Source organism: Tursiops truncatus, chromosome 10 (assembly GCF_011762595.2).
Source record: "Tursiops truncatus isolate mTurTru1 chromosome 10, mTurTru1.mat.Y, whole genome shotgun sequence".
Classification (NCBI taxonomy): Eukaryota; Metazoa; Chordata; class Mammalia; order Artiodactyla; family Delphinidae; genus Tursiops; species Tursiops truncatus.
The window spans coordinates 39,826,959-39,849,907 of record NC_047043.1 but is presented as its reverse complement, the minus strand read 5'-3'; the positions used below and the strand labels follow the sequence as shown (position 1 = coordinate 39,849,907).

The 22,949-nt window shown below is 56.8% G+C and overlaps 3 protein-coding genes across 21 annotated transcripts in view; 2 read left to right on the top strand and 1 right to left on the bottom strand.

The window, feature by feature from the left end:
• The first annotated feature begins 258 nt into the window (after positions 1-258).
• Positions 259-5,797, top strand: PHF1 (PHD finger protein 1). 7 transcript variants are annotated; one of them, XM_033864425.2, is made up of 15 exons: positions 497-835; positions 1,564-1,742; positions 1,834-1,915; positions 2,016-2,111; positions 2,550-2,650; positions 2,746-2,894; positions 3,078-3,173; positions 3,375-3,443; positions 3,588-3,711; positions 3,822-3,889; positions 4,057-4,161; positions 4,269-4,458; positions 4,543-4,637; positions 4,910-4,990; positions 5,158-5,797. In XM_033864425.2, the coding sequence occupies exons 2-15, from the start codon at positions 1,584-1,586 to the stop codon at positions 5,444-5,446; spliced, it is 1,704 nt and encodes a 567-aa protein (XP_033720316.1). In that variant the 5' UTR covers positions 497-835; positions 1,564-1,583; the 3' UTR covers positions 5,447-5,797. The 7 variants fall into 7 exon arrangements, 5 of the variants coding, with proteins under 5 accessions (XP_033720318.1, XP_073666954.1, XP_073666955.1 ...); XM_033864427.2 differs by lacking the exons at positions 497-835; positions 2,746-2,894 and adding an exon at positions 259-465 and having other exon boundaries at positions 1,660-1,742; XM_073810853.1 differs by lacking the exon at positions 2,746-2,894 and having other exon boundaries at positions 495-835.
• Positions 5,798-5,893: 96 nt separating this feature from the next.
• CUTA (cutA divalent cation tolerance homolog) lies at positions 5,894-7,516 on the bottom strand. Of its 3 annotated transcripts, none has more exons than XM_033864432.2 (6): positions 7,390-7,516; positions 6,780-6,988; positions 6,561-6,620; positions 6,406-6,451; positions 6,233-6,282; positions 5,894-6,115 (listed from the first exon to the last, which is right to left on the bottom strand). In XM_033864432.2, the coding sequence occupies exons 2-6, from the start codon at positions 6,959-6,961 to the stop codon at positions 5,989-5,991; spliced, it is 465 nt and encodes a 154-aa protein (XP_033720323.1). In that variant the 5' UTR covers positions 6,962-6,988; positions 7,390-7,516; the 3' UTR covers positions 5,894-5,988. The 3 variants fall into 3 exon arrangements, with proteins under 3 accessions (XP_033720323.1, XP_073666956.1, XP_033720321.1); XM_073810855.1 differs by having other exon boundaries at positions 7,255-7,394; XM_033864430.2 differs by lacking the exon at positions 7,390-7,516 and adding an exon at positions 7,170-7,383.
• Positions 7,517-9,471: 1,955 nt separating this feature from the next.
• Positions 9,472-22,949, top strand: part of SYNGAP1 (synaptic Ras GTPase activating protein 1) — a 31,731-nt gene continuing 18,253 nt past the window's right edge. For 10 of the 11 annotated variants that reach the window (XR_012334509.1, XR_012334507.1, XR_012334508.1 and 7 more), the window contains exons 1-6: positions 10,430-11,687; positions 12,259-12,412; positions 13,009-13,130; positions 15,242-15,347; positions 21,625-21,716; positions 22,157-22,278. Coding sequence is in view for 7 of the 11 variants with exons in the window: in XM_073810847.1 (XP_073666948.1) it covers positions 11,628-11,687; positions 12,259-12,412; positions 13,009-13,130; positions 15,242-15,347; positions 21,625-21,716; positions 22,157-22,278 (656 nt within the window). In the remaining 4 variants the exon portion in view is untranslated. Of the gene's footprint in view, positions 9,714-10,429; positions 11,688-12,258; positions 12,413-13,008; positions 13,131-15,241; positions 15,348-21,624; positions 21,717-22,156; positions 22,279-22,949 lie in introns of those variants that run through there. The other variant, XM_033864419.2, reaches the window with a different exon arrangement.

Genomic DNA, 22,949 nt, shown 5'->3' with positions numbered 1-22,949 from the left:
TGCCGAGGGCCACCGCCCCGTAAAGGAGGGGCTGGGTCCTCCCAGGTGCCGCGCGCGCGGGAGGGGTCACGCGTGCGCAGAAGCACGGCGACGGTGGGCGGGGGGGCAGCTAGGCACAGCGAGGGCGGGGCCGGGGCAAAGGCGGGGGAGGGTGGGGCACTCGAGGGAGGAGGGCGTGGCGGGGGCAGTGAGAGGGTGGGTGGAGGGCGGGGTCGTGAACTGGGGCTGGGGGGTGGGACTTGGAATGACACTGAAGGTTGGGGGGGCAGTTAACGGATGTGGCATGGGGTGAGGGCCCGGCCGCAGACCGGCGGCCGGGAGGGGGTATTTCCTCCTGCCCCGAGGGCAGGTCCCCCTTTGGAGGATGGGGCTGCGGGGATTCCCTCTCTCGCCGGGTCCGACAGTCCGCACGCCCCATCCGCGGAGAAGGCGCCGCTTGCTCTGCACCCTCCAGGCCTGTTGGAGGTGAGGGAGGTGGGGTGAGGTGGGGCCCGCCCCCCTACCCCCGGCTCCTCCTTCCCCCCAGTCCTCCCCTCCCACCATCCTCCCCCCGAGCCGGTTTGTCCCTCCCCTCCCCTTCCCTTCCCTTTCCTCCCCTCTCCTCCCCTCCCCTCCCCTCCTTCCCCCCGCCGCCTCCTCCTCCTGCCGCTGCCGCTGCTTTGGCTGCTGCGTCATACGCCCCAGAGCCGCCGGGACGGAGGGGCTGGGCCTGGGGACCCCCCGGTCTCTGCCTGCACGCCCCCCGACGCCCAGACGTGCCCTCCCCGCGCGGGGGGTTCGCCTCGGTCTCCCACGTCTGCCTCTGCCCGGCTCCCGGCGGCCCCAGCTGTCACTGGTAAGGAGGCGGCGGGAGGCGCCCGTGGGGGGGCAGGGAGCCGGGGGTCGGCGCGCAGGGCGCGGGCGGGAGAGCCGCGTCGCCCGGGCATCGGGTCGGGTCGGGCCGACTCAAGTCCCCTCTCGGACTCGCCGTCATGGGGAGTAGAGACCGAGACTGGGACACGCCCCCCTCCCGGGGCACTCAGGGAAGTTATCTAACCCGGGGGCGGGAGCCCCGAATTTAAGGGTAACCTGACATAACCTGGCATCAAGATGATTGTTCTGAATGAGACACGCGGGCCCGGGAGGCAACCGTTTCCACTCTGGAAAACGTCTCCAGAAAAAGCTCCTAAAACACATCTCTGGGAAACAGTACCCCAATTATGATCCCTCTAAACAGCAATAGAAGGTGGTAGTAGAAATTGAGTGGTAACCTTTGCCTCTGCAACCATCGTTTCTGCTAAAATCTCAAGGCCAGCATATAACATCCCAGGGGAGCTCTGGAAGCTGGGAAACTAGAGAACTAGGTTGGTAGGGGGGGTAGGGAGAAGAGAGCCAGTGGTGACTGTGTTGGGAGAGTTGGAGTCAAGAAGCTCGGGAGGGGGGCCCAGTGGTTTCCCATCCAGGTGTCTCAGGGAAATGGAGACTGGGGGCACACCTGCTTGAGTTCTTGACAGAAAAATAGGCAAAGAAAATGGGGACCAGTTCCTCAATATTCATAACTTTCTCCTCCCATCCCACTTCTAGCTAGGCCCCCCCAGGATGCAATGGCACAGCCCCCCCGGCTGAGCCGCTCTGGTGCCCCCCCACTTTGGGACCCAGCTTCCCCTGCTCCCACCTCAGGCTCCAGGCCTCGACTTTGGGAGGGTCAAGATGTGCTGGCCAGATGGACAGATGGGCTGCTATACTTGGGGACCATCAAAAAGGTAAGACCTTTGATCTCTGACTTGTCACCTTTTCTCATTTCCCTTATCTAGTTCTGACTTCCATTTGATCTTCTGTGCCCACCCATTCCAGGTGGACAGTGCTCGGGAGGTGTGTCTGGTCCAGTTTGAGGATGATTCCCAGTTTCTGGTTCTATGGAAAGACATCAGCCCTGGTGAGAGGCCTGAGGGTGTGCATCCCGTGGAAAACAGAAACCTGGTGTGGGGGGCAGAAGGGGCTTAAGGACAGGCCTTCTGACACTGTACTCTTCACAGCTGCCCTCCCTGGGGAGGAACTCCTCTGCTGTGTATGTCGCTCTGAGACTGTGGTCCCTGGGAACCGGCTGGTCAGCTGTGAGAAGTGTCGCCACGGTGAGAGAGCGGGACACCTGAATGGTCCAGCTTGCCCTGGGCTTTCCAGGCTGCCTCTCACCCTTCCCTCTAGCACTGGTCTTTATACCACCTGTCCTGGCCTGAGTCCCCAAGTCACTGCTCTGGCCCATCTCCTCAACCCTGTAACCTCACTCCCTTCCAGCACAGGGAGCGGCAAACATGGGATGGGACATGTGAGCTCTGCAGGCAGAAAGTAGTTCAAATACACCCTTTTCTACCCATGTGACCTTGGGCAAGTCCCTAAACTTTTAAGAGCCACAGCTGCCTCACCTGCTATTAAAATAAAGGTAACACGCCCACCCCAGCAGGACCATGGTCAAGAATGAAGTGAGATGGGTAAGACTCCTCCTGTCCCAACACCTAGTGCAGACAGGTATGCAACGCAATGAGTGGTCTATCAATATTATCGTTATTCAGCTTATCATCAGGACTGCCACGTTCCAAGGGCCCCAGCCCCCGGAGAGGGAGAGGGCACATCCTGGGTCTGCCGCCAGTGTGTCTTTGCCATCGCTACCAAGGTAAAGGCACCTTCCTGTGGGAGCCTCCCACCCCCAGCCTCTCCCGAGTCCTTTCTTCCCCCACCCCTGAGGCCACTTGCCTGTTCCACCTGCAGAGGGGAGGTGCGCTGAAGAAGGGCCCCTATGCCCGGGCCATGCTGGGCATGAAGCTGTCCCTGCCGTACGGACTAAAGGGGTTGGACTGGGACGCCGGGCATCTGAGCAACCGGCAGCAGAGCTACTGTTACTGTGGTGGCCCTGGGGAGTGAGTAGTGAGGGGCGGGGGTTAGGGAATAAGCTGTGGGGGGCGGTGGTGGATGCAAGGAACGAGGGAGAAAGAACAGGGTGGCTGGCTGGAGTGTTGAAGGTGTGGGAGAAGGTGGTGAGCTGGGTTTGGGGCAGTTAAGGAGGGGTATTTGGGGGTCACTGGTCCTGTGTTTCCCCTCAGGTGGAACCTGAAGATGCTGCAGTGCAGGAGCTGCCTACAGTGGTTCCATGAGGCCTGCACCCAGTGTCTGAGCAAGCCCCTCCTCTACGGGGACAGGTGAGCCTGGCTGGGCTCTCCAAGAGCTCTGCTCCATCACCTCCATCCCCCACCCTCCCATCCCAGACCTGGTCTCTTCCCAACCTCTGCAGCTTTGCTTACCTGTTGGCCCGGTCCTTGCTTGGGAGTCCGCCCCGCCCCGCCACAGCATGGTGTAGTTTTCCTGTAAAAAGTATTTTTCTCCCTCTTGCCCATGTCCAGGTTCTATGAGTTTGAATGCTGTGTGTGTCGGGGGGGCCCTGAGAAGGTCCGGAGGCTACAGCTTCGCTGGTGAGCTGGATGGGGCACGACCTCAGCGTAACTCCTCCCTCAACACCCCCAGTTTTTCACCTTACAGGCCCCAGCCCCCCGCCTTGCGACACCCCCTGGGTTTTGTAACCCTTCTACCACCTTGACAAGTTAATGTTTCTCCAGGGTGGACGTGGCTCATCTTGTCCTCTACCACCTCAGCGTTTGCTGTAAGAAAAAATACTTTGATTTTGACCGTGAGATCCTCCCCTTCACCTCTGAGAATTGGGACAGTTTGCTCCTTGGGGAGGTAAGGGGTAGTGCAGCTCTGGGGGTCAGGGTGGACCAAGGAGATGTGGAGAAAAGGGGGAGGGAGGGAATCACTGCTCCCCTGACCCCATTTTCCTTCCCCTCCCCCAGCTCTCAGACACCCCCAAGGGAGAACGTTCTTCCAGGCTCCTCTCTGCTCTTAATAGCCACAAGGACCGGTGAGTTGGAGGGAGGCTCAGAAAGGGATGGAGATATGGTATGGCAGCCTGGGAGGGGAGGGGCTGCAGCCCACCTGGAAGATCACCTCTCTAAAGGACTGAGTAATGGCATAGGAGGGTCCCTTTTCTACGGCACTGACCTTATATTATTTCTCCCCTTACCCCAGTTTCATTTCAGGGAGGGAGATTAAGAAGAGAAAATGCTTGTTTGGTCTCCATGCTCGGATCCCTCCCCCTGTGGAGGCCCCTACTGGAGATGGAGCCCCCACCAGGTCACTGGTCCAGGGGGGATGGGGAAGTTCTCAGGGTGTATGTATGGAGTCGGGGAGGTCTTGGGGTGTCCGGGAGGGGGCTGGGGGGATAAGGAGGCCTCTTACAGCTTCCCTTCAGGGCAGGGCCCTGGGGGAGGGGTCTCACGTCCCCTGGGGAAGCGCCGGAGGCCGGAGCCAGAGCCCCTGAGGAGGAGGCAGAAGGGGAAAATGGAGGAGCTGGGGCCACCCTCAGCAGTGCGCAACCAGCCCGAGCCCCAGGAGCAGAGGGAGCGGGCTCGTCTGCAGAGGGCACTGCAGGTACAAGGGCAGGGGCACCCCGTGGGGCAAATGGTGGTGTGGGAAGAAATCAAGGATTATCTCTCAGTCCTTTGCTCCTTCTAGGCCTCAGTGTCTCCACCACCCTCCAGCCCTAACCAGAGTTACCAGGGCAGCAGCGGCTACAACTTCCGGCCCACAGATGCCCGCTGCCTGCCCAGGTCAGTGCACCTCCTGCCTCCAGCCAGGTGTACTCCCTTGGAACCTCTTTTCCAGTTGTCTACATCTTCTGGACTTTCTCACCCAGAATTCTTTCCCCTCTCTCCCTTGGCTGCCCACTTCTTTTCCTAGAGACACTTAGAGCCAATGTCTGCTTCCCAGTATTCTGGGGACAGGGGTTCCTTGAGGGTAGTGTTTGAGCTCTGCCCTTCTCAGGGGAGAGGGTCCTGTTCCCCTGCTTCGGGTCCTGACTTTCCCCCTCCCCCAACCCCAGCAGTCCCATCCGGATGTTCGCTTCCTTCCACCCCTCTGCCAGCACCGCAGGGACCTCTGGGGATGGTGAACCCCCAGACAGGTGAGATTCTACTCCTTTACCTGTGATACCTCTGTCCTCTTCACCTCTGTGCTCTTAAGTTCCTTGGTCTCTAACCGTTTTTTTTTGTTTCTCTAATCCACACATGGCGTCCATTTCTGGTCAGTCCTTAATCTCCATCTGGACTGACAATTGCCTTCTCTCCCTAGGTCACCCCTGGAACTTCACATTGGTTTCCCCACAGACCTCCCTAAAAGTGCCCCCCACTCGATGACTGCCTCATCTTCCTCAGTCCCAGCCCCCTCCCCAGGTCTTCCTAGACGCTCAGCACCCCCTTCTCCCCTGTGCCGTAGTTTGTCTCCTGGAACTGGGGGAGGAGTTCGAGGTGGGGTCGGCTACCTGTCCCGAGGGGACCCCGTCCGGGTCCTTGCTCGGAGAGTACGGCCTGATGGCTCTGTGCAGTACCTGGTTGAGTGGGGAGGAGGGGGCATCTTCTGAACAGCCTGCCTCTGCCCACTTACTTCCCCATTCACATACACCGGCACTTTCATACCCTGACCTCTGACCTCACCTACAGCTGGGATGTACCTGCGGCGGTAGGGGGTACTTCGCCCTACTGCCCAGGCTGGAATCCAGGTGGGGGGTTGGGGAAGAGGCTCTCTCTTCTCTACTCCCTTCATGATTCCTGACCCTTCCCCCATTCCTCTTCCCATTTCCTTTGATGTTATTTTGTTACAGCTTTTTAAATATTTTTAAAAATTATTTAACCCCTGGGGACGGAGACTGAGGAGGGGAGGATGATAAAGGATCCTGGGCTCTGTATCGTTGAAATAAAGATAAATAAACTTAGCAGCTCTGAGTCATTCTGAAAGATGAGAACAAAGGGACTAGAAGCACTTCTGATCTTCCCAACCAAATTCACTTTTTGACAAGGAAAAAGGAAAATGACAGAACTAAAGCTTTATTAAGGGTCCAGTCATCACCTGGAAGGCAGGGGGCATTGAAGTATATGAAGGGAACGTGGCAAAAACAAAGGCTCATCACGGTGGGGCTGTGCCGGACTCAGGAACTGACCCTGTAACCTGGCACACCCAATGCAGGTACGGGGAGTTCCCCTGTTCCACAGGCAATGCAATCACCTCGGCCACTTCGTAAGGGTGCACAGAACTGGGAAAAAGATGGGGGATCACTCAGAGATTTACCCGAAGGCGCCCACCCCCTTAGACTGCCCAGCAAGTCTCACCCCACAGGACACACCCTCACCTGTACCCATAAAGTTCTCACCGAACAAAATCTGTCAAAGCTGGAACCAAGGAACTTTGGGTTTTAATCATCTAAGGGGGGGAAGACAGTTGAATCAAAAGGTGAAATTGATTTCAGGATCTCAGACGAGGGACAGGGATCAAAGTAAGTGGTCAGGGAATTAAGTTTTTGTTGGGTGAGGGAACGTTTCTCACCATCAGCACTTCACTGTCCTCCTCAATCTTTCCTTTCCACTCATAGCTGAAAAGGTCAGGAAGAGAGCGTTGTGGCAGCAAAGATTTCCCCCAAGGAAAAAAGACTGCCAGTCAGACCCGAGAGGTAGGTTAACCCCCCAACTTCTATGACTCACATGGATGTAATCTGAGGAATGAGGTTGACGCAGGCTGCCAGGTGCTTCTCCACCACAGCCCTGAAGGTGAAAAGACAGCCCCATTTAGAAACCCCGTGACCCGGATTTTTGCACTGGCAGCCCAGAGACAGGCAGGAAGCAGCGGGAGGGCACTCTTCTCCCCCACCTCCAACTCTCCCTTCCTAAGCATCCTTCCTCGCTCCACACTGAGGTCCCCACCTGGCGATCTCCTTGGCGACCTTCTCGTTGGGGCAGGTGACAAAGGCTGCAGAGACCGAGCCGGCAGCGTAGGCGGAGCCCGAGGCCGGCGAGGGCTGGGACGGGGGGCTTCCTGAAGCCATGGACAGCAGGGCTCGGGGTAGCAACAGAAGGCGAGAGACTACAGGCAGCAGGGCCGGCATCCAAAGAAGCGACAGGAACAGAGCGGCCTGAGAGCAGGAAGTGAATTCTGTGTCTCCCCATAAATACCCCAGGAAATTGCACCCCGGGAACCCTTTGCTTGGATAGACACTCAGGCTCTGCCTTCCCTCTTCTGCACCCCAAAGGAAGAGGTCCCTGAAGCTGAGAGAGAAACTTGGAAAATTAAGACAAAGACTCGGTTTTCACTACCTCCTCCCGGGCCAACCTCTGGGATTTGGGATGCGGGTGGTGGTCGAAGCTTCGAGGACCGGAAGAGGCGGGGCCGGTCACTCACCCCTCCGCCGAGCAGGAATGCGGGAGCCCGCCCCCCCCTCATGCAGCCTCTGCTGGTAGAGGAGAGTTGAACATCAAAGGCCACACGTTACGCCGAGGAAGGGCCCCAAAGCTAGGAAGAGCGGCCTCTTCTTACCTGGGCAGCAGCCACGTGATAAGAAAACAGCGCTGACCACGTGACAGTAGAAGCCGGACCACCCTAACCCCCACAGCCAGCCAATCCTTGCCCTCACGTGGCCCAGTTTGTCCCGCCTCCCAGTGAGGGCGGGGCGAAGAGGGATCCAACCAATCAACAGCCGGGTCTGCAGCCGTGCACGGAAATGGGACACCCGTTTCCGTGTAAACCGGAAACGGCCTATTGCAGGCTGAGGAGAGCCGCAGCGGCGTTCCACTGTCACGTGAGGGGGCCGGTCCCCTCAGGCGGCGGTACCTCAATGAGCTACGCGAAGAGACCAATCGCGGGACAGCCTCGCAGGCCACGTGATGAGAGACCTGGCGCAAGGAAAGGGGGTTTGGAGACCCCGCAGAGTCGATGCGTCAGGTTGTGGAGTGGGGAGTCATCCTTAAACCCCAGAATGTGCTTAGTAACAGCCCCTACACTGTTCCCGAGGCCTTAAGGAGTGGGAGGGTCTTAGGAGATTGAACCTCAGGGGGTGGAGAGAACGCCCCCTGCCATTTTGGTTAGGAGTGACAGATGCCTGAATTGGGGATGCACAAGTATAACCTGAGGAACCAGCTGTCCCTGGGTAGGGGGGAGTGATTAGGCAGACACGGCATGGCAAGACCATGCCTAGGTGAGGAAAGATGCATTTTAAAAAGAGGACAGAGTGAGACCCTGTAAATGGGATAGAAGATGATTAAAATGGGGCTGAGGGCGCTCAGCACTCTTAACTGAAACCCCAAAGCTGGAGACAGACTGATGAATCGGTATGGGGTGTGGGGGAAGGGCTGCAGGTTGGGGATATGGAGAGGACACCAGGAAGTAGTGATGGTCCTTTTGTCCCTTATCCCCTTGCTGTTTCACTCTCCGGGACAGGTCTACCTCTCACTCTTGGGTCTCCTTCCCTTAACCCATCCCCCTAGGAGCCAGGACCTGTCCTACATAAACTCTCTGGGGCCCAAGCACATCCTGTGACCCAAAAATGGAGACAGGGGCCAATGAGAGGAGAAATAGGTGGGAGGAGGCAGGGAGAAAAACGCTCTTGCGTCACCCCCTACCCAGTATTCCCCCTTCCTCCTAGGTCTGGGGTCTCTGGTCTGCTCTGTGGGTATGACTGGGCATTTCCCAGGCTGAGTTCTTTCATACCTGCCTCTCTGGGGCTGGGGTCTCCTTGAGATCTCTGTCTTTGGGTTTGGAGTTTTTCTCTGAGATCTCTGTGGGGTCTTTCAGTATTTGCATTGGCATCTTTCTCAGGACTGAGTTTCATTGTTTTTTGTTTAGGGGGTTTCTGGGTCCGCGATCACCCTCTCTCAGAGATCTTAGAAACTCTTCTTTATGAGTCTGGGGTCTCTTGAGTTCTGCATCTCCGGGCTAGCTGAGTGTCTCCTGGCCCCGCCCCCACTGCCCCCAGGGTCTGGAGTATCTGTCTCTCGAGTTGTCAGTCTCCGAGTCTGCAGTTTCTTTTCTCTGAGATCTAAGTCTGGGGTCTCATATCTCTCTCTGGGTCTGAGTTCTCAAAGACCTAATTCTAGGTCTGGGTTCTTTCTGAATCTGGGTCTCATCTATTTCTTTGAGTCTAGTTCTTAGGTCTCAGTCCCTGATCACGTCTGAGTCTTGAGTCTAAGGTATCTGTGGCTATGGAGAACCTTTTTGAGACAGAATGGTCAGGTTTTGACCTTTGACCCATCTCTCAGAGTGGGGGGCGGGGGGGTCTGGGGTCTTTTTTTCTGAGACTTGGGTCTCTTTTCCTCTAGACTTTGGGTTTGTGCCTCAGATTATCCCCCGCCCTCCCACCACCCCGGGTGGCAAGGTATCTTTCTCTGTGGGTCTGGGGTCTCCCCATCACAGGGTCTGGGGTCTGCATCTTTAGAACTGCTCCGTCTCTGGTGTGTTTTTGAGTCAGGGGTCTCTCCCTCTCTGGTTCTCACTGAGTAGGGGTGGGGGCTGCAGAGACTCTCTCCTCCTCCTCCTCCTCCTGCTCTTTCCTCTCGCGCTCGCTCCCCCGCCCCCCTCTCTCTCTCTCTCTCTCTCTCTCTCTCCCTGCTGCCGCTGCTGCCGTTGGCTCCTATTCTCCTCCTCCTCCTCCTCTCTCCTCCTCTCTGCTCCTCTCTGCTCCTCTCCGCTCCTCTCTCCTCCTCCTCCTCCACCTCCTCCTCCTTCTCCCCCTCTCTCTCCCCCTCTTTCTCTCCTCTCTTTCTCCCCCGGCCCCCCCGCCCCCTCCCCCCCAGGCCTGATGAGCAGGTCTCGCGCCTCCATCCATCGGGGGAGCATCCCCGCGATGTCCTATGCCCCCTTCAGAGGTACGGTGGTGAGGGGAGGGGGAGGGCCAGTTGGGGGGGGAGAAGGGGGGAGGGGCGGGGGGGCTGGGCAGAGCTGGGGCCAGGGAGGGGAGCAGCTGAAATAGAAGGGGAGAGGAGGACCGGGAAGGCGGGGATGGGAGCAATGGGGAAGGAGGGATTGGAGGTCAGAGAATAGGGGTAGATAGGGGCCGGAGGAGCCAAGAAACAGGCCTTGAAGGGGGGCTGAGGGGAAAATGATGAAGGGGAAAGAGATCGCCAGAAAGGGTGGGAAGATAGAAGGACAGGGTTGGGGGAAGAGCTGCAGAAATAATTTGGAGGTGGGAGCTGAGAGATGAGGAAAATATCAAGGAAATAGAAGGACAGAGTTTTAGGAGAGGGGCTAGGAGGGGAAAATGAAGAAAATGAAAACATAGGGGTGAAAAGAGAAGCCAAGAAGATGGGGGGAAGAATATGGTCGGGGGCTCAGAGTATGGTAGGGGGTAGAAAAAGACAGGAGATGGAGGGAGAGAAGAAGGGGCCAGATGGAGAGAGAGGGAGGCAGTGGGGGGAGGGGGGAAGAGGAATGGAGGGTCCAGATGGAGGGAAGAGAGGAGAAAGAGAATGGGGAATGGGTTGGGGGAGGAGAGACCAGGGCAGGGGGAGGGCCAAATTCAGTGTGTGTTTGTTGGGGGGGTGGAGGGGGCAATACAAGTAAGACTGAGTGATGGGAGTAGGGGGCGGGTTAGGACCCTGCCCCACACTCTGACCCTCATCAAGGCCCTTGACCATTGAAATGTAATCCCTGGGGTCTTATCCACTTCCTTCACTTCACCACTTTTATCCCCCTCCCCCACCTCCAATCCTTATTTCCATTCCCCCTCCCTCCTCTGGTGTCCATCACCTATATCTTTCCCCCCATATGGTGTCCGTTCCTTATATGAGTCCCCCTTTTGTCCTTCCCCTATATCAGTCCCTTCTCTGGTGTCCATTCTCTTCCTCACTTCTATCTGGTAGCTCCCTTATATCTCTACCACCTCTTTGCCCCCTCCTTCTTGACCCCCTTGTCCTAGTACCTATGAGGTCCACCTCATTTTCTCTGCCCCATGTCCATTTGAGCCCTTCTGGTATATTCCCTTGTCCCTAAAGATTTACCATCATTCCTGTCTCCTTTTCTCTTAGATCCATCCTTGTTATTTCTTCTCCACCCCATCCTCTCTTCCCCACCCCATTCCCCATCTTATCACCACTAGTCTGTGCCTACTCACTTTCCCCAGCTCTTATCACCCATTCCTCTTTTCTTGGCCCCTCTACTTCCTGGGGTGTTGGAGATTTGGGGAGCAACGACACAGGTTTTGGTGGTTGGAACAGGACCTACAAGAGATCCCCATCTGAGCCTTGTGGAATTGCTCATCCTAGTAAATCTTTCCCCTTTCTCAACTGTGTTTCTCTGTCTCTTGCATCTGCTTCCCAGAATCATCCTTACTTAAGTCCAGACAATATTTGTGTGTGTATATTTCCAGAGTTGCTCCTAAGCTAAGTTCCCCATGTCCTTCCCCGCTCCCGGAAGGTGTCCCCTGAAGTCTTACCTGCCTCCCTGTGGCTGCAGCCTGAACCAGTCCCTCCCATGATGATGATATGTATCAACAGATGTCTCCTCTGGGGGTCCTCAGGGTCTGATTGCAGTGGACATGTTTCCTGCAGTGTCTGCAGTCCCAGAGCCTGGGTTTTGGTAATCTCTGTATCTAGAGGGTATTGGTTAGAATCTCTGAGGTGGCATTGAGATAGTGAGAGTTTCAAAGTATTGGGGTTTCTAGATACCTGTATTCTGGGGGTTCATCTCTGACTCTGACCTGCAGATTGGGTAAATTTGAAACATGTTTATAGACAGAAAGGGGTTAGATTTTTCAAAACTCCTATTCAGAGCTTTCAGTTGGAATGAAGTTCAAAGAACAGTTCTTTTCCTGCAATATACCCATGATTAATTATCCTGTAAAGGTAACAGGATTTTTCTTCCTCTAAACTCTGACTCTGATTCCTTAAGCCTATCTTCTATCACTTTGATGTCACCAATTTGATTTCTGTCTTCTATAGGGCCTGTCTCCTACGTCCCTGTGATGGTGTGTGGCATTGGGGTTTAAAGGGGAAGCAGTTTGCAAGGATGGGGGCATGGGAAGAAGAACAGCAAAGTTGGGGAAGAAGGACCCTGGGTGGGGGTGGGTCTCTGAGCAGGGGTGACCCTTAGTCTACTGTTCTTCTTTTTTAGAAGTTTTGTCCCCAACCCCAGCTTTAGTCTTGGGAGACCCGCTTTATGTCACATGCCTGGATCTTCCATTCTTCCCTCCCCTCTTTCTTCCTCAAGCTCCTCACCGAGCCTTGGGGAGGTTCCTGACTTGCAGAGTTGGCTCCCATCCTGTCTGTGTAGACGCGATAGGACGGGGAGGGGGTGGTGTAGGGGGCAGTATTGAATCTTCCTCCGACCTCCGGGCATGGAGTAGGGGAAGACATCAATTCAGTATTCATTCAAACAGCATATTTCCTACCTCCTCACTCCCCATCCCCTCCACAGCCAGATGCCTACAAAGACCCATTCTCCCCGCCACCACTAGCAGAACCAGATCTTCCCCCAAAGGACGAGCAGGGTTGGGCTAGGGGAGGAGGGAGTGGAGGAAAGAGGAGCGGCAGGAGGGGAGGCCCTCTCATGACTCTGACTCTGGGAACAGGTAAGTTCCCTCACTCCCTCTCTTTTCCAGATGTTTAGCTCTTAGAGTCTCATGACCCAAATGTCCCTGCATCCCCATCCTTCTTTCCCACAGCTCTGTAGTCTTCCTCTTACTCTCTTGCAGATGGGTGGTGCCACGTCCAAATCCTTGTCTTCTGCAGCTATCTGGATGACCTCCCTCTTCCCAGACACTTGCCACCAACCTCCCTGTGTTTTTCTTCTGCCAGTTTTGCTGCACCCTCCACCTTTTTATTTTTCTGAAGTGGTTGGAGAGCTCCTTCACCTTTCTCTGCCTCAACTTGTACCTTCTCTGTCATGATATAATTCCCCTCTCTGAACCACTCCTCTGTATTTCTTCTGCCAAGTCTCCAGAGTCCCCTGTGATGTGATTCCCCTCACCTCTTTTTCCCCAGATAGAGCAGCTTATCTTCTGTTCCTGTAAAGTTACTGGGGGCCTCACCCCCATCTGTGATCTCCTCAAGGTGGGTGGGTTCCCCTTCTGCCCCTTTATGGACTCTCTTCTTGCCATTTTAGACACCTCTGTCTCCCAGATACATAGAGCCTCCCTTACCGTTTCTGTGTGTCTCTGCCCCCTAGATGTACGGGGACCCCCTATGCACCGAACCCAATACGTTCATTCCCCATATGATCGTCCTGGTTGGAACCCTCGGTTCTGCATCATCTCGGGGAACCAGCTTCTCATGCTGGATGAGGACGAGGTGAGCAGGGTGGGAAGGCTGGGAAAAGACCTCTGGGTAGTGTGGGAAAATGTGGAGAGAAGGCTGGGGAGAATCCTCATTAGCGAAGGGACACGAGACACAAAGAAGGCAAAGAGAGAAACACTGGCAAGTGGTGGGAGGAGGGTGGCCACTGAGATTGGGGTTGGGATGTCAGAAGGGGCAGGTGTTCTCTCCCCTTGGCCAGGGGGTCTTTGAGGGCCATGTACAGTGATGGGGAGGAGATATGGTTCTAAAGATTTGTGGGTGCCTCCTGTTTTCGCCCTGCTCATATTGTGGGATAGGTTAGGCTAGGGAAGGGAAACTAAGGGGCTTGGAGGAGGGGTAAAGACATGGGGATCACTTTGGAGGGATTGTCTCCAAAGCAATTGTCAGGACCCTCTCCTCTCCCCCCACTCAGTAAGCCCCATCACTGTCCACTCCCTGTCCTTTCCCTGGCATGGGGCAGAGTACAGGACTCAGAGAGTGGGGTCTCTGAGTGGGGAAACTGGGAAGGGGCTGCAGGGTACCAGGAAAGATAACAGAGGTCAGTAGGTCTGGGTGTGGTTGGCAGTGAAGATGGAGAAGGCTGAGATCAGGGTTTAGAGAGACACTGGGAGGGCTTTCGCCAGGGACATGGGGAAGGAATATAAGGGAAGAGATGCCTGGGGGTGAGGGGAACTGGGAGTATGGGAAGTTGTCTAAAGGAGTAAGAGTGGGATAGGGGCAGGGACTAGCCAGAGTGAAAGACGTGAAATGAACAGAGCATCCTTGTGGGAGGTGGCGGCGATGCAGGGTGATTAGAGTGTGGGTTCTGACTTTGGAGCTGGGTCAGCAGTGGAGGATCCATCAGAGGAAACAAGATGTGAATATGAAGGGTGGACGCCCAGAGGCGTGATTGGGAGTGGGGGTGATTTGGGGATCAGCTTTAGAGAGTGATAGGGCAGCCTGCAAGACCAGAGGGGTGGTGAGAGATGCGCCTCGAAAGCTGTCAGGGAGGGTGTAGCGAGGCAGGGTTAGAACTGGAGTTGAGGTTAACCAGGGTTTCAAGGGATCTGGGGGGCAAGTGAGTGTGGAGAGATGGCTGGGTAGAGAGCTTCCAAGGCACAGAGTCAAGTCCAAGTGTCCAGGGGAGGACACGGTGACTCAAGGGAGAGGTGGTTTGGGGAGTCAAGTTTTAGGCACTGGGGGGCATTTGAGTGATTCATTAGTGGTCACCGGTCTTGACCAAGGGTTTGAGGTCTGTAGGATGAATTGGGGAAACTGGAGACTGTGTGAGGATGAAGAGGGAGGACAGTGGGTGGGGGGATGAACGAATGACAGAGCTGGGGACAGACAGGTCCAGGGGACCAGTAGCCAGAGACTGAAATAGGAAGGGTGCGGAGGGAGGGAGTGGGAAATGACAGAGTATAGGACCACAGGGAGCTGGAATTGGCTGAGTTGTGGAGCCCAGGCTGGGGACTAGTGGGGTGGGTGGTTCTTGGAGGGGTGGAGGTTAGGAAGGAGGTGGCAAGGGCGAGTTGGGGATGAGGCTTAGGGAGAGGTGATGGCTAAAGGGAAGTGAGAGGGGCGATGGAAGGAGATGAAGGGTGGGGGGAGGTGACCAAGCCCTCTGGGGGGTGGGGAGGTTGGGTCCCATTCTGGCCGCAAGCCTGGCCGTGGGAGGGAGACAAGCTGTGGATCCTGATTATAAATGCAGCTTCTGCTACCCCCGTGACAGCCACGGAGGGAGGGAAGGGGGTGAGGGAGGTGGGAGGTTGGGAGGAAAACAGGGAGAATGGAGGAACTGAAGGTCAAGGGGAAAGTGGATTCAGGGAGCAGCGAAGGCCAGAGGGGTTGTGGGAATTCCCTGGAGGGTGTTTCAAAAGAAATGGTGGAAGAAAAGAGGAGGGTGGGACGGAAGGGAATGAAGGAGACAGACTCGGAGGGAGAAGGGAACAAGAAATAGAGAAATCCACTCACCCCGAGACACTTAAAAGAGTATAGAGGGGCGGGGGCAGAAGGTGGTCAGGCCTGGTGGAAAGGCAGGCTCATCCTTCCTTGGTGGGGGAGGGAAAGAGGAGGGACGGCCTGGGCCAGCGAGGTCTGACACCCCCCCCCCCCGCATCCCCTAGATACACCCCCTTCTGATCCGGGACCGGAGGAGCGAGTCCAGTCGCAACAAACTGCTGAGACGCACAGTCTCCGTGCCGGTGGAGGGGCGGCCCCACGGCGAGCATGGTACGGCGGCCGAGCAGGCTCGAGCAGGCTCTCGTGCCCCGGACAGTCGCGGGGAGAGGGCTGAAGGTGGACAGGGTTGCATGGGAGGGGGAGTCCGGGAACCGAGGAGCTGTCAGGGGCCGGGAGGAGGCGGAGACAAAGTCTCGAATTCTGCGAGTGGGAACCTGGGCGGAGCAGGCGCCCTCCTCTGGGATCTGAGCGGGACGGAGGCTGTGGGTGAGAGGCCCCAGCGGTCCTTGCTGTTTCGCTCCCTTTTTCCTCTCCAGCAGCGAAGTTTGACTCTTTCCCCGGTGCTTGCAAAAATAGTCTCCTTAGATCTTTAGCTTCCTGTCCGATTGTAGTTGCCCGTGCCCCTCCCAGCCCCAGGTCTGGGATCTTGGAAAGAATGACCTAGTTCCTGCCCTGCCCCCAGACCTCAGCCCCACCCCCACGCTCCTGATTCTTCTTCCAGACCTTATGGCCTGTGGACCCTCCCTATTTTCTTTACCCTTTTCCCCTCTTCTTATCAGCTCTTTCTGTTTTCTGCAATTCTATCACCTTCTTTCTCTTTCCTCCCCGATTTCTTTATTTTCTCTATCCCTCTTGATTCCTCTGCCTCTCCCCTCTGCTCCCGGTGGATCTCCATCAGACCCCCATCTCATCTCCTTTCTGCCTGTCTGTGGAGCTATGTGCTCAGTCTGTCTCTCCAACTCTCCCTCTCTCCATCTGTCTCTTCCCCTCCCTCCCTCTTTCTGCCCCCCCTCCACCCCCCTCTTTAGTCATTTAAAAAAAGATTTTTGTCTTCCTGAGAAGTTCGCTTAAAAGGTTTCCATGGGAACAGTGAGGGGAGATGAAGGCAGAGAACAGAGATCTGCAGCCAAGGTGCAGAGAGACGCCCTCAGCCCCCCGGAAACCCCCTTGTTACTGCCCCCTACCACTCTGTTCCCCTTCCAGGACCAAGGGTCCAGGTCCTTCATCCCCTCAACCCCTTGTGACCCCTTTCTTCCACCAGCTACCCCTCCCCTCAGGGATCCAGGCTTCCAGTTTCTCTTCCTTGGAGAGAGCCAGTGGCCTGTCTCCATCCCTTGGCTCCCTTCAGCCCTCTTCTCATAGGCCCAGGCCTTACTGCCCTTGGGGGCCAGCTCTGGGACCCTCGGTGGATGGGTGGCCAGGGGTGTGTGTCATTGTCATGGAAACTTCTGACCATGGGGGTGTGTGGGTAGCACATCTCTGTGAGGCAAAGCCAGGTGGTGGTGGTGGAGTGTGTACAGAGAATGTGTGTGATGTCTGTCACATCTGTGTGTGTGAGAGAGACAGAGAGAGAGGGAGTCAGTCATGTCCATGTCTGGGAAAGGTTTGTGTACATGTGTGCATACCTGTGTTTCGAGGCCAGAATGGTCACATGCTTGTGGAGCATGTTTATCATATATACGGTGGTTGGCGTCTCAGCCCACATATTCGCCTTCTTTCTCCTTACCCTCAGTCCTCAGGGTCTGGGGTCTCTGGTGTGGGTCTCCTGTGTGTTTAGGGGGAGGGCACCCATGTGTGTTTGGAGTTGGAGGACGGTATGTGGAGGTGTTTGTGTTGGAGGTTCAATAGGGGTCGGGAGGGGGTCCAGGGGTATATATATTTAGGGGGAGGGTTTAGCGAAAGAGTTGATAGCTGGTGAACGTTTGGGGTTCTCAGGTGGACGTGGAATGTGTAAAGGGCATGGAGGATGTGCTGCAGGGAACATAGGAGTCTTTGGGGCCCTGGGGACCTGGGTCTGAGAAGGTCTGTGCAAAGGCTGTGGACTCTCGAGCCCAGGAGAGGTCGCCGGACCTTTGAGGGGCATTGGCATCCAGGGCTCCTCCTCTGCTGGGTGGAGCCGCAGCCCCTCGTTCCCTCCGAGGTTTTGATGGGGGGTCCTGCTCAGGAGGATGGTGGGAGGCCCGGTTGGTTTTGGGGGTCCCCTCGTCCCCCTCCCGTGTCTCTATTGCGCTGTCTCCGGGCGACGGGGCTCGTGACAGAGGCGGCCACGGCAGCAGCGGTCGCCTAGCAACGGCGGCGGGGCCCGGGCAACGGCGGCAGCGGCGGGAGCGGCGGCGGAGGGAGCCGTTCCCGCGGCCGTCACCGCTCGGCTGTCCCGGCCGTCCCGGGCCCCGCCGCCGCCCCCACCGCGCCGGGCGGCGCGAGCCGGGCCGCGCCGCCCCCTCTACCGCTGCACCCCGCCCCTCCCCCGCGCAGGGGCGGGGCCCCTCCCCCACCGGGGACATCCCCCCCGACCCCTCCTGGGGGCGGTGCGAGGTAAGGGCGGGGCCGGGCGGACGAGGAGCGCGCGCGTGGGGGGGCGCCGCGCTCTTGGGGGCGGGGGCGCGTGTGTGCGTGGGCGCCGGGAGGGGGGTGGGGAGGCCGCGGCGGCGGCGGCGGCGGCGGCGGCAGCTGCTCCCTCCGCATGTTCTCGCTGCATCTTCCGAGTGGGGGGAGTTATGGTAACTGGAGGGGGACAGCGGAGGTCGGGGGGTCGGGGACAGGCCTCGTGGGGGCAGGGTCTCGAGCGCGCGGGGGCGGCCGGTGTGGGGTGGTCTTGGAGACCCTTGGTGGAGGTGGCAGCCCGGGTGTCCGCGTGTGTGTCGCTGTCCAAGCTCGTGTCCCCTGTGTGTCGGTGCCATGTGCACACGGGGGCCCAGTTCCTCGTGCACACATGTGCAGCCAGCGGTTTTCAAGTCTGTCCTGTCGTATCTTGCCTCTGCCGGCTTCCTGCCTAGGGGGCTGCTGGGCTGACCACTGGCTTGTGGGGCAGCTTTTGGCCTTACTGGTACCTGTCACCTCTGACCCTGAGAACGCATGTTCCTTGCTGGGGCTCACCTCCTATCAGTCTCCTGTGTGTGGGGATGTGTGGCTGCATGAGAAGGATTTTCTGTGTCCCTGGTGGCAAGTGTGTGTCTTTGCATGTGTGTTCCATCATTGGCCTGGGTATCTGTGTCAATCCCAGCATGGGTGTCCAGGGCGTGTCTGGATGTGGGTGGTGTGCAAGTGGGGGGAGAGAGTAAGTGTGTGAGCGTGTTCCTTGGAATCCTACCATGTATGAAACACCTTTGGGCTAGCAGGTGTGAGCCCCTGCTCGGTTAGGGAGTGGGGACAGAAAAGCTGAAAAGGGAAAGAGCGGGGTAAAGAGGAAAAGTGGGGAGTTGGGGGAGAGGAGGAATGAGAGAGGCTTGCAGAGGAGAGAGAGCTCAGGAGAGAGAATAGCTGGAGAATAGCTGGGAAGGTGGGAGATAGTGGAGCCAGATTTAGAAGAGAGAGAAGAGGTTTTAAGATGGGGAACTGGTTGGAGACAGCGGAGAAGGGGCCTGGAAGCTGGGGAGGCAGCTTGTGGGGCAGAGAGAGTCAGGCCTTCGGTAAAGTGATCTCAGAGGAGAAAGGGCAAGATGGGGTTGGGATTTGTGTAGGCCGTGTAGGATCAGGCTTGGTTGGATCAGGGGAGGCCATCATAGAGGCTGGCTCACAGTGAGGCCTGGCATGGCAGGAACTGCTGTTAGAGGTTCCTGTTTCCAGCACAGAGTTTGCCCCTCATTTCTCTGCTCTCTGTCCAACTCTGTTCCTCCACCTGCTTTGGCAGCCTCCCTTTGTGGCTCCCCTTGAGAGCTGCCAGCTGGGTGTGACAGGGAAGAAAGGCCAAAGGGAAGGTTAGGGATTTGGGGGATTGGAGGGCAAGGGGAGATTCTGTGGGTGATGGCAAGATTAGAGAGATTGGAGAGGCGGGAGTCTAAGCCCTCGCTGTGTGTGTGTGTGTGTGTGTGTGTGTGTGTGAGTCCAATTGTGTGTGTATACAGGGTGTGTACATGTGTGGGTGTGTGCACAATGCCTGTGTTACGGGTCTGTGTAGGTGGCTGTTATGCGTGTGCATGCGTGTATACATCGTGCAGGGATGGGACATGGAGACCCAGGATCGTGGTGTATGCTTATCAGGTTTGCTCTGTGTGTGGACATGGGCGTGTGCCTGTTTTCTGCACATGTCACTGCATGCAGCACTAATAACAGGATGTCCTGTGATTCTGTCACTCCGCCCCTTTTCCCTCTGTGTTTCTGCTCTGTTTTTCACTGTGGCAGTGAGGGTCTTTGTAAGTGTATGTGTATGTGGCCTCCGTGTACCTCTGACTTATATGGGAGTTCTTGGATCTTAGTGCTTGGTTGTACGTATAACGTTATATTACTTCAAGAACCAAGCAAACCAATTAGCAAATCCGTTCTCCTTCTGTTAATTCTTTAGTTCCAAAATGTAATTTTAGTGGATTTGAAGTTAGACTTTCTGCCTTTATTACAGGAGCTTGCCAATGGAAATAGTGGCTGAGCTACATTCCATGGCATGAGACAGGCAGCTAGACCTGAGAAAGGCAAAGACTAGGAAGGAGATATTCTGAACCCTTAGATGCATTGTTGAGTGTGTTACAGAAGGGTAATTAACACGTTTGCTCCTTGGTCTGTCTGTATTCTGGTAGCAACCACGGATTCATGTGTTGGAGTCAGGGAAAGGCTGGGGGAGAAGAAGGGGTTGTCCTGAGACAGTGGTTGTGGTTGTACTTCTCATGTGAATGAAGGATGTTTGTGCTTTGGGGATACAGGGATACCTTGATGTGGTCAGGATCATGGTATACTCAAACATGTGTTTTAGAGGTTAAAGTGGCTCCCCCTGTGTGGGGGCCCTGTGTGTGTCTCTGGGTTAAATGTCCCCTTCTGTAACGTGCTGCCCACATGACTGCCCGAGGGACTCGGGCCCCACATCCACACTAGCAGCTCTCATGTGAGTGTCTGGGTCCAAGTATGTACTCCCCTGTTGCAGTGCTCACATATGTCTAAGCATGTATACTGTGGGGTATCTGGGCCCCAGGGTCTCAGAATGTGGACCCGTGGCACCCCCCCCCCCATTCTCACAGTTGCCTGTATGTCTCATAAGCACCTAGATCCCTTTTTTATTTTTTGTATCATGGGTCTTATGTGCACGTACCCCCCACAGCTCGGTGTATGTTTTTGTGCTTTACACATGTGTTCCTGAGGGACTAACAAGGGTTCCTGTGTCATGGGAGCCACATTTTTGTGTGCACATCTCCTAACACCCAGGTTTTAAAGGCCTAGGGAAGCTGGAGACTGATTCTAGGGCAATTTGCAGGCGATTTGCAATTCAGGAAGCCGACAGTGAACGTGTAGCTGTGGCCCTCCCTTGTTTTGGAAACTAGAGGGTTAACAGGCAGCTCTTCCGGTCCACCCCCCCCAGCATGTAGCTTCTTGTTGCCATGGAGATAGTAGCCCCGCCCCTGATGCAGCACCTGCCCCCCCATTGGCTGCAGTGGTGACTGTGGGGCTGAGGGGGGAGCCCAGGCCTGGGCAGCCATTCTGGAGCTGGAGCCCGAGCTTGGCATCCCCCCACTTTCATTCTCCTCTAGCCACTTGGCCCCTCTAAATTCCCTGGCAGCAGAGCCTCAGCTTCCCTCCTCCCAGCTGCCACCCTTCTTGACTCTGAGCAGTCTGAGCTTCATCGGCATTCATCTCCCCTCCTCCTCCTCTCCCTGCCCTCACTTGGGAGTACCCCGAGTCCCCATTGCCCATCTTCCCCACTCCCTGCCCGTTCCCCTGCATTTTTCTCTTTTCCCCTTTCCCCCTTCACTTCTGAGTCCCTGCCACTGCAGTGCACGTGGAACCAGCCCCTTCTCCCCTCCCCCCCATCCCTTCCTTGAATTTTCTGTCCCCAGGCTTTTTCCGCTTCCACTCCTCACAGGTCCCTTCCAAGACTTACCCCTCCAGTCCAGGGAGGGGGTCATGGGAGGTAGCTCTGGCCCTCCAGACAGAGAGGGGTTTCAGGAGTAGGGGCCAGGTGGAAGTTGTACCCAGCTGAGGGAGGAGGAAGGCCTGCCTCTGGTCAATGACCTTTAACCCGACTTTCCCCACCAGCTCGCCCCTTCCTGGGGGGGTGGGCACCAAGGACCTAGGTTCTGTGGATCTTCGGTGTCCTTTATTCCTGGAGTTTTACTGACCCTCTCAGCCATGCCCCTTTGCTGACTGCCAGGCCCAGCCCCAGTCATGGGCCTAAGGCCTCCCACCCCGTCCCCCTCCGGGGGCTCCGGCTCGGGTTCCTTGCCCCCTCCTTCCCGCCGCCAGCTTCTCAGCCGCCGCTGCTCTTCCTGCTGCTTTCCGGGGGGTAGGTGAGGCTGGAGCTAAGGGGCAGAGGGAGGTGGGCGAGTGTGCTGGGGCCAGGGGTGGAAACCTGGGCTAACGGCAACCCCCTCCCCAACTTCTGTTCCGGCCCTCTTCTCCCCTCCAGAATACCACTTGGGTCGCTCGAGGAGGAAGAGCGTCCCAGGGGGGAAGCAGTACAGCATGGAGGCCGCCCCCGCTGCACCCTTTCGGCCCTCGGTGAGTGAAGGCGCCTGCCAGATGTGGCTCAGCTGGGTCCCCTCCCCTCCAGCCCCAGCGGGAGCCTGAGGATTATGAGAAAGGAGGAAGGAGGGGAGAGAGAGAGTATGTGTGTGTGTGCCCCCACCTCTTTGGTTTCCCCCTTCTTGGCTCTGCCCCCCTGCTTCTCAGACCAGCCCTCCCACCTTCTCCAGGCTGGTGTGTGTGTGTGTGTGTGTGTGTGTGTGTGTGTGTGTGTGTGTGTGTGTGCGCACTCGCATCCATGAGAGCACAGGAAGACAAACTGGTAGCAGGGCTCCTATCCCCCTTTCCTAGCCTCTAGAGATTTCCCTTTTCCCCCCATCCCACCTTCATCCAGGGACTCTTTACCAGCTGAGCGGTGAGGAGGTAGAACTGACCCTACCCCAAAACACACCTATCCCCATTTCCCCCCCACCCAGCAAGGCTTTCTGAGCCGGAGGCTAAAAAGCTCCATCAAACGTACGAAGTCACAACCCAAACTTGACCGGACCAGCAGCTTTCGCCAGATCCTGCCTCGCTTCCGAAGTGCTGACCATGACCGGTACAGGGCTTGGAGCGGTGGGCTAGAGCGTGGTGGGATGAGTTGGATGCAGTGTAGGGGCCTCCAGAGTGAGGCTGGAGGGGTGGGGGTTCTCAGAGTGTAGAGCTTGACGGCTTCAGATTGATTGAGAGGTGTGGTGGGACAGGGGTCAGAACAGAGGAGCAGCAGGAGAGGGGCTTGGTGCAGGGTGCCCAGAGAGGGTGAGCAGCGGGGCAGGAAAGGGGGTGAAGGTGAAGCCAAGGAGGGATGGACTCTTCTGACCGTCAGAAGGATGGGCTCCAGCCCAGGATGGAAGGAGCTGTACAGAAGGACGGAGAAGGAGTGACGGAGCCTGGGAGGAACATTTAAGGAATCCAGGGAAGGGGCGGTGGGCTGGTTGGTAGGAGGGGAGAGTGTGATCCAGGTAGAGGGTATGAGGAAAGGGTGGTAGGGTGGGGTGGGGCTGGCAGGTATTATGGAGGAGAGAAGGTGCAGCGTAGAGCGTGACAGAGAAGGGGAGGTGGCACGGGTATGCAGGTCAACAGACTGGGGAGGGGAGGTTGGAGGGTTAATCCATGGACTGAAGCCTGAGGAAGAAGCCCGCAGAGAAGTCCAGAGGGCACTGTCTCCGAGGCTGGGCTTGAAGGAAATCTTGTTTGCTCCTGTGGTCTGCTCTTTGGGGTCCCTCTTTG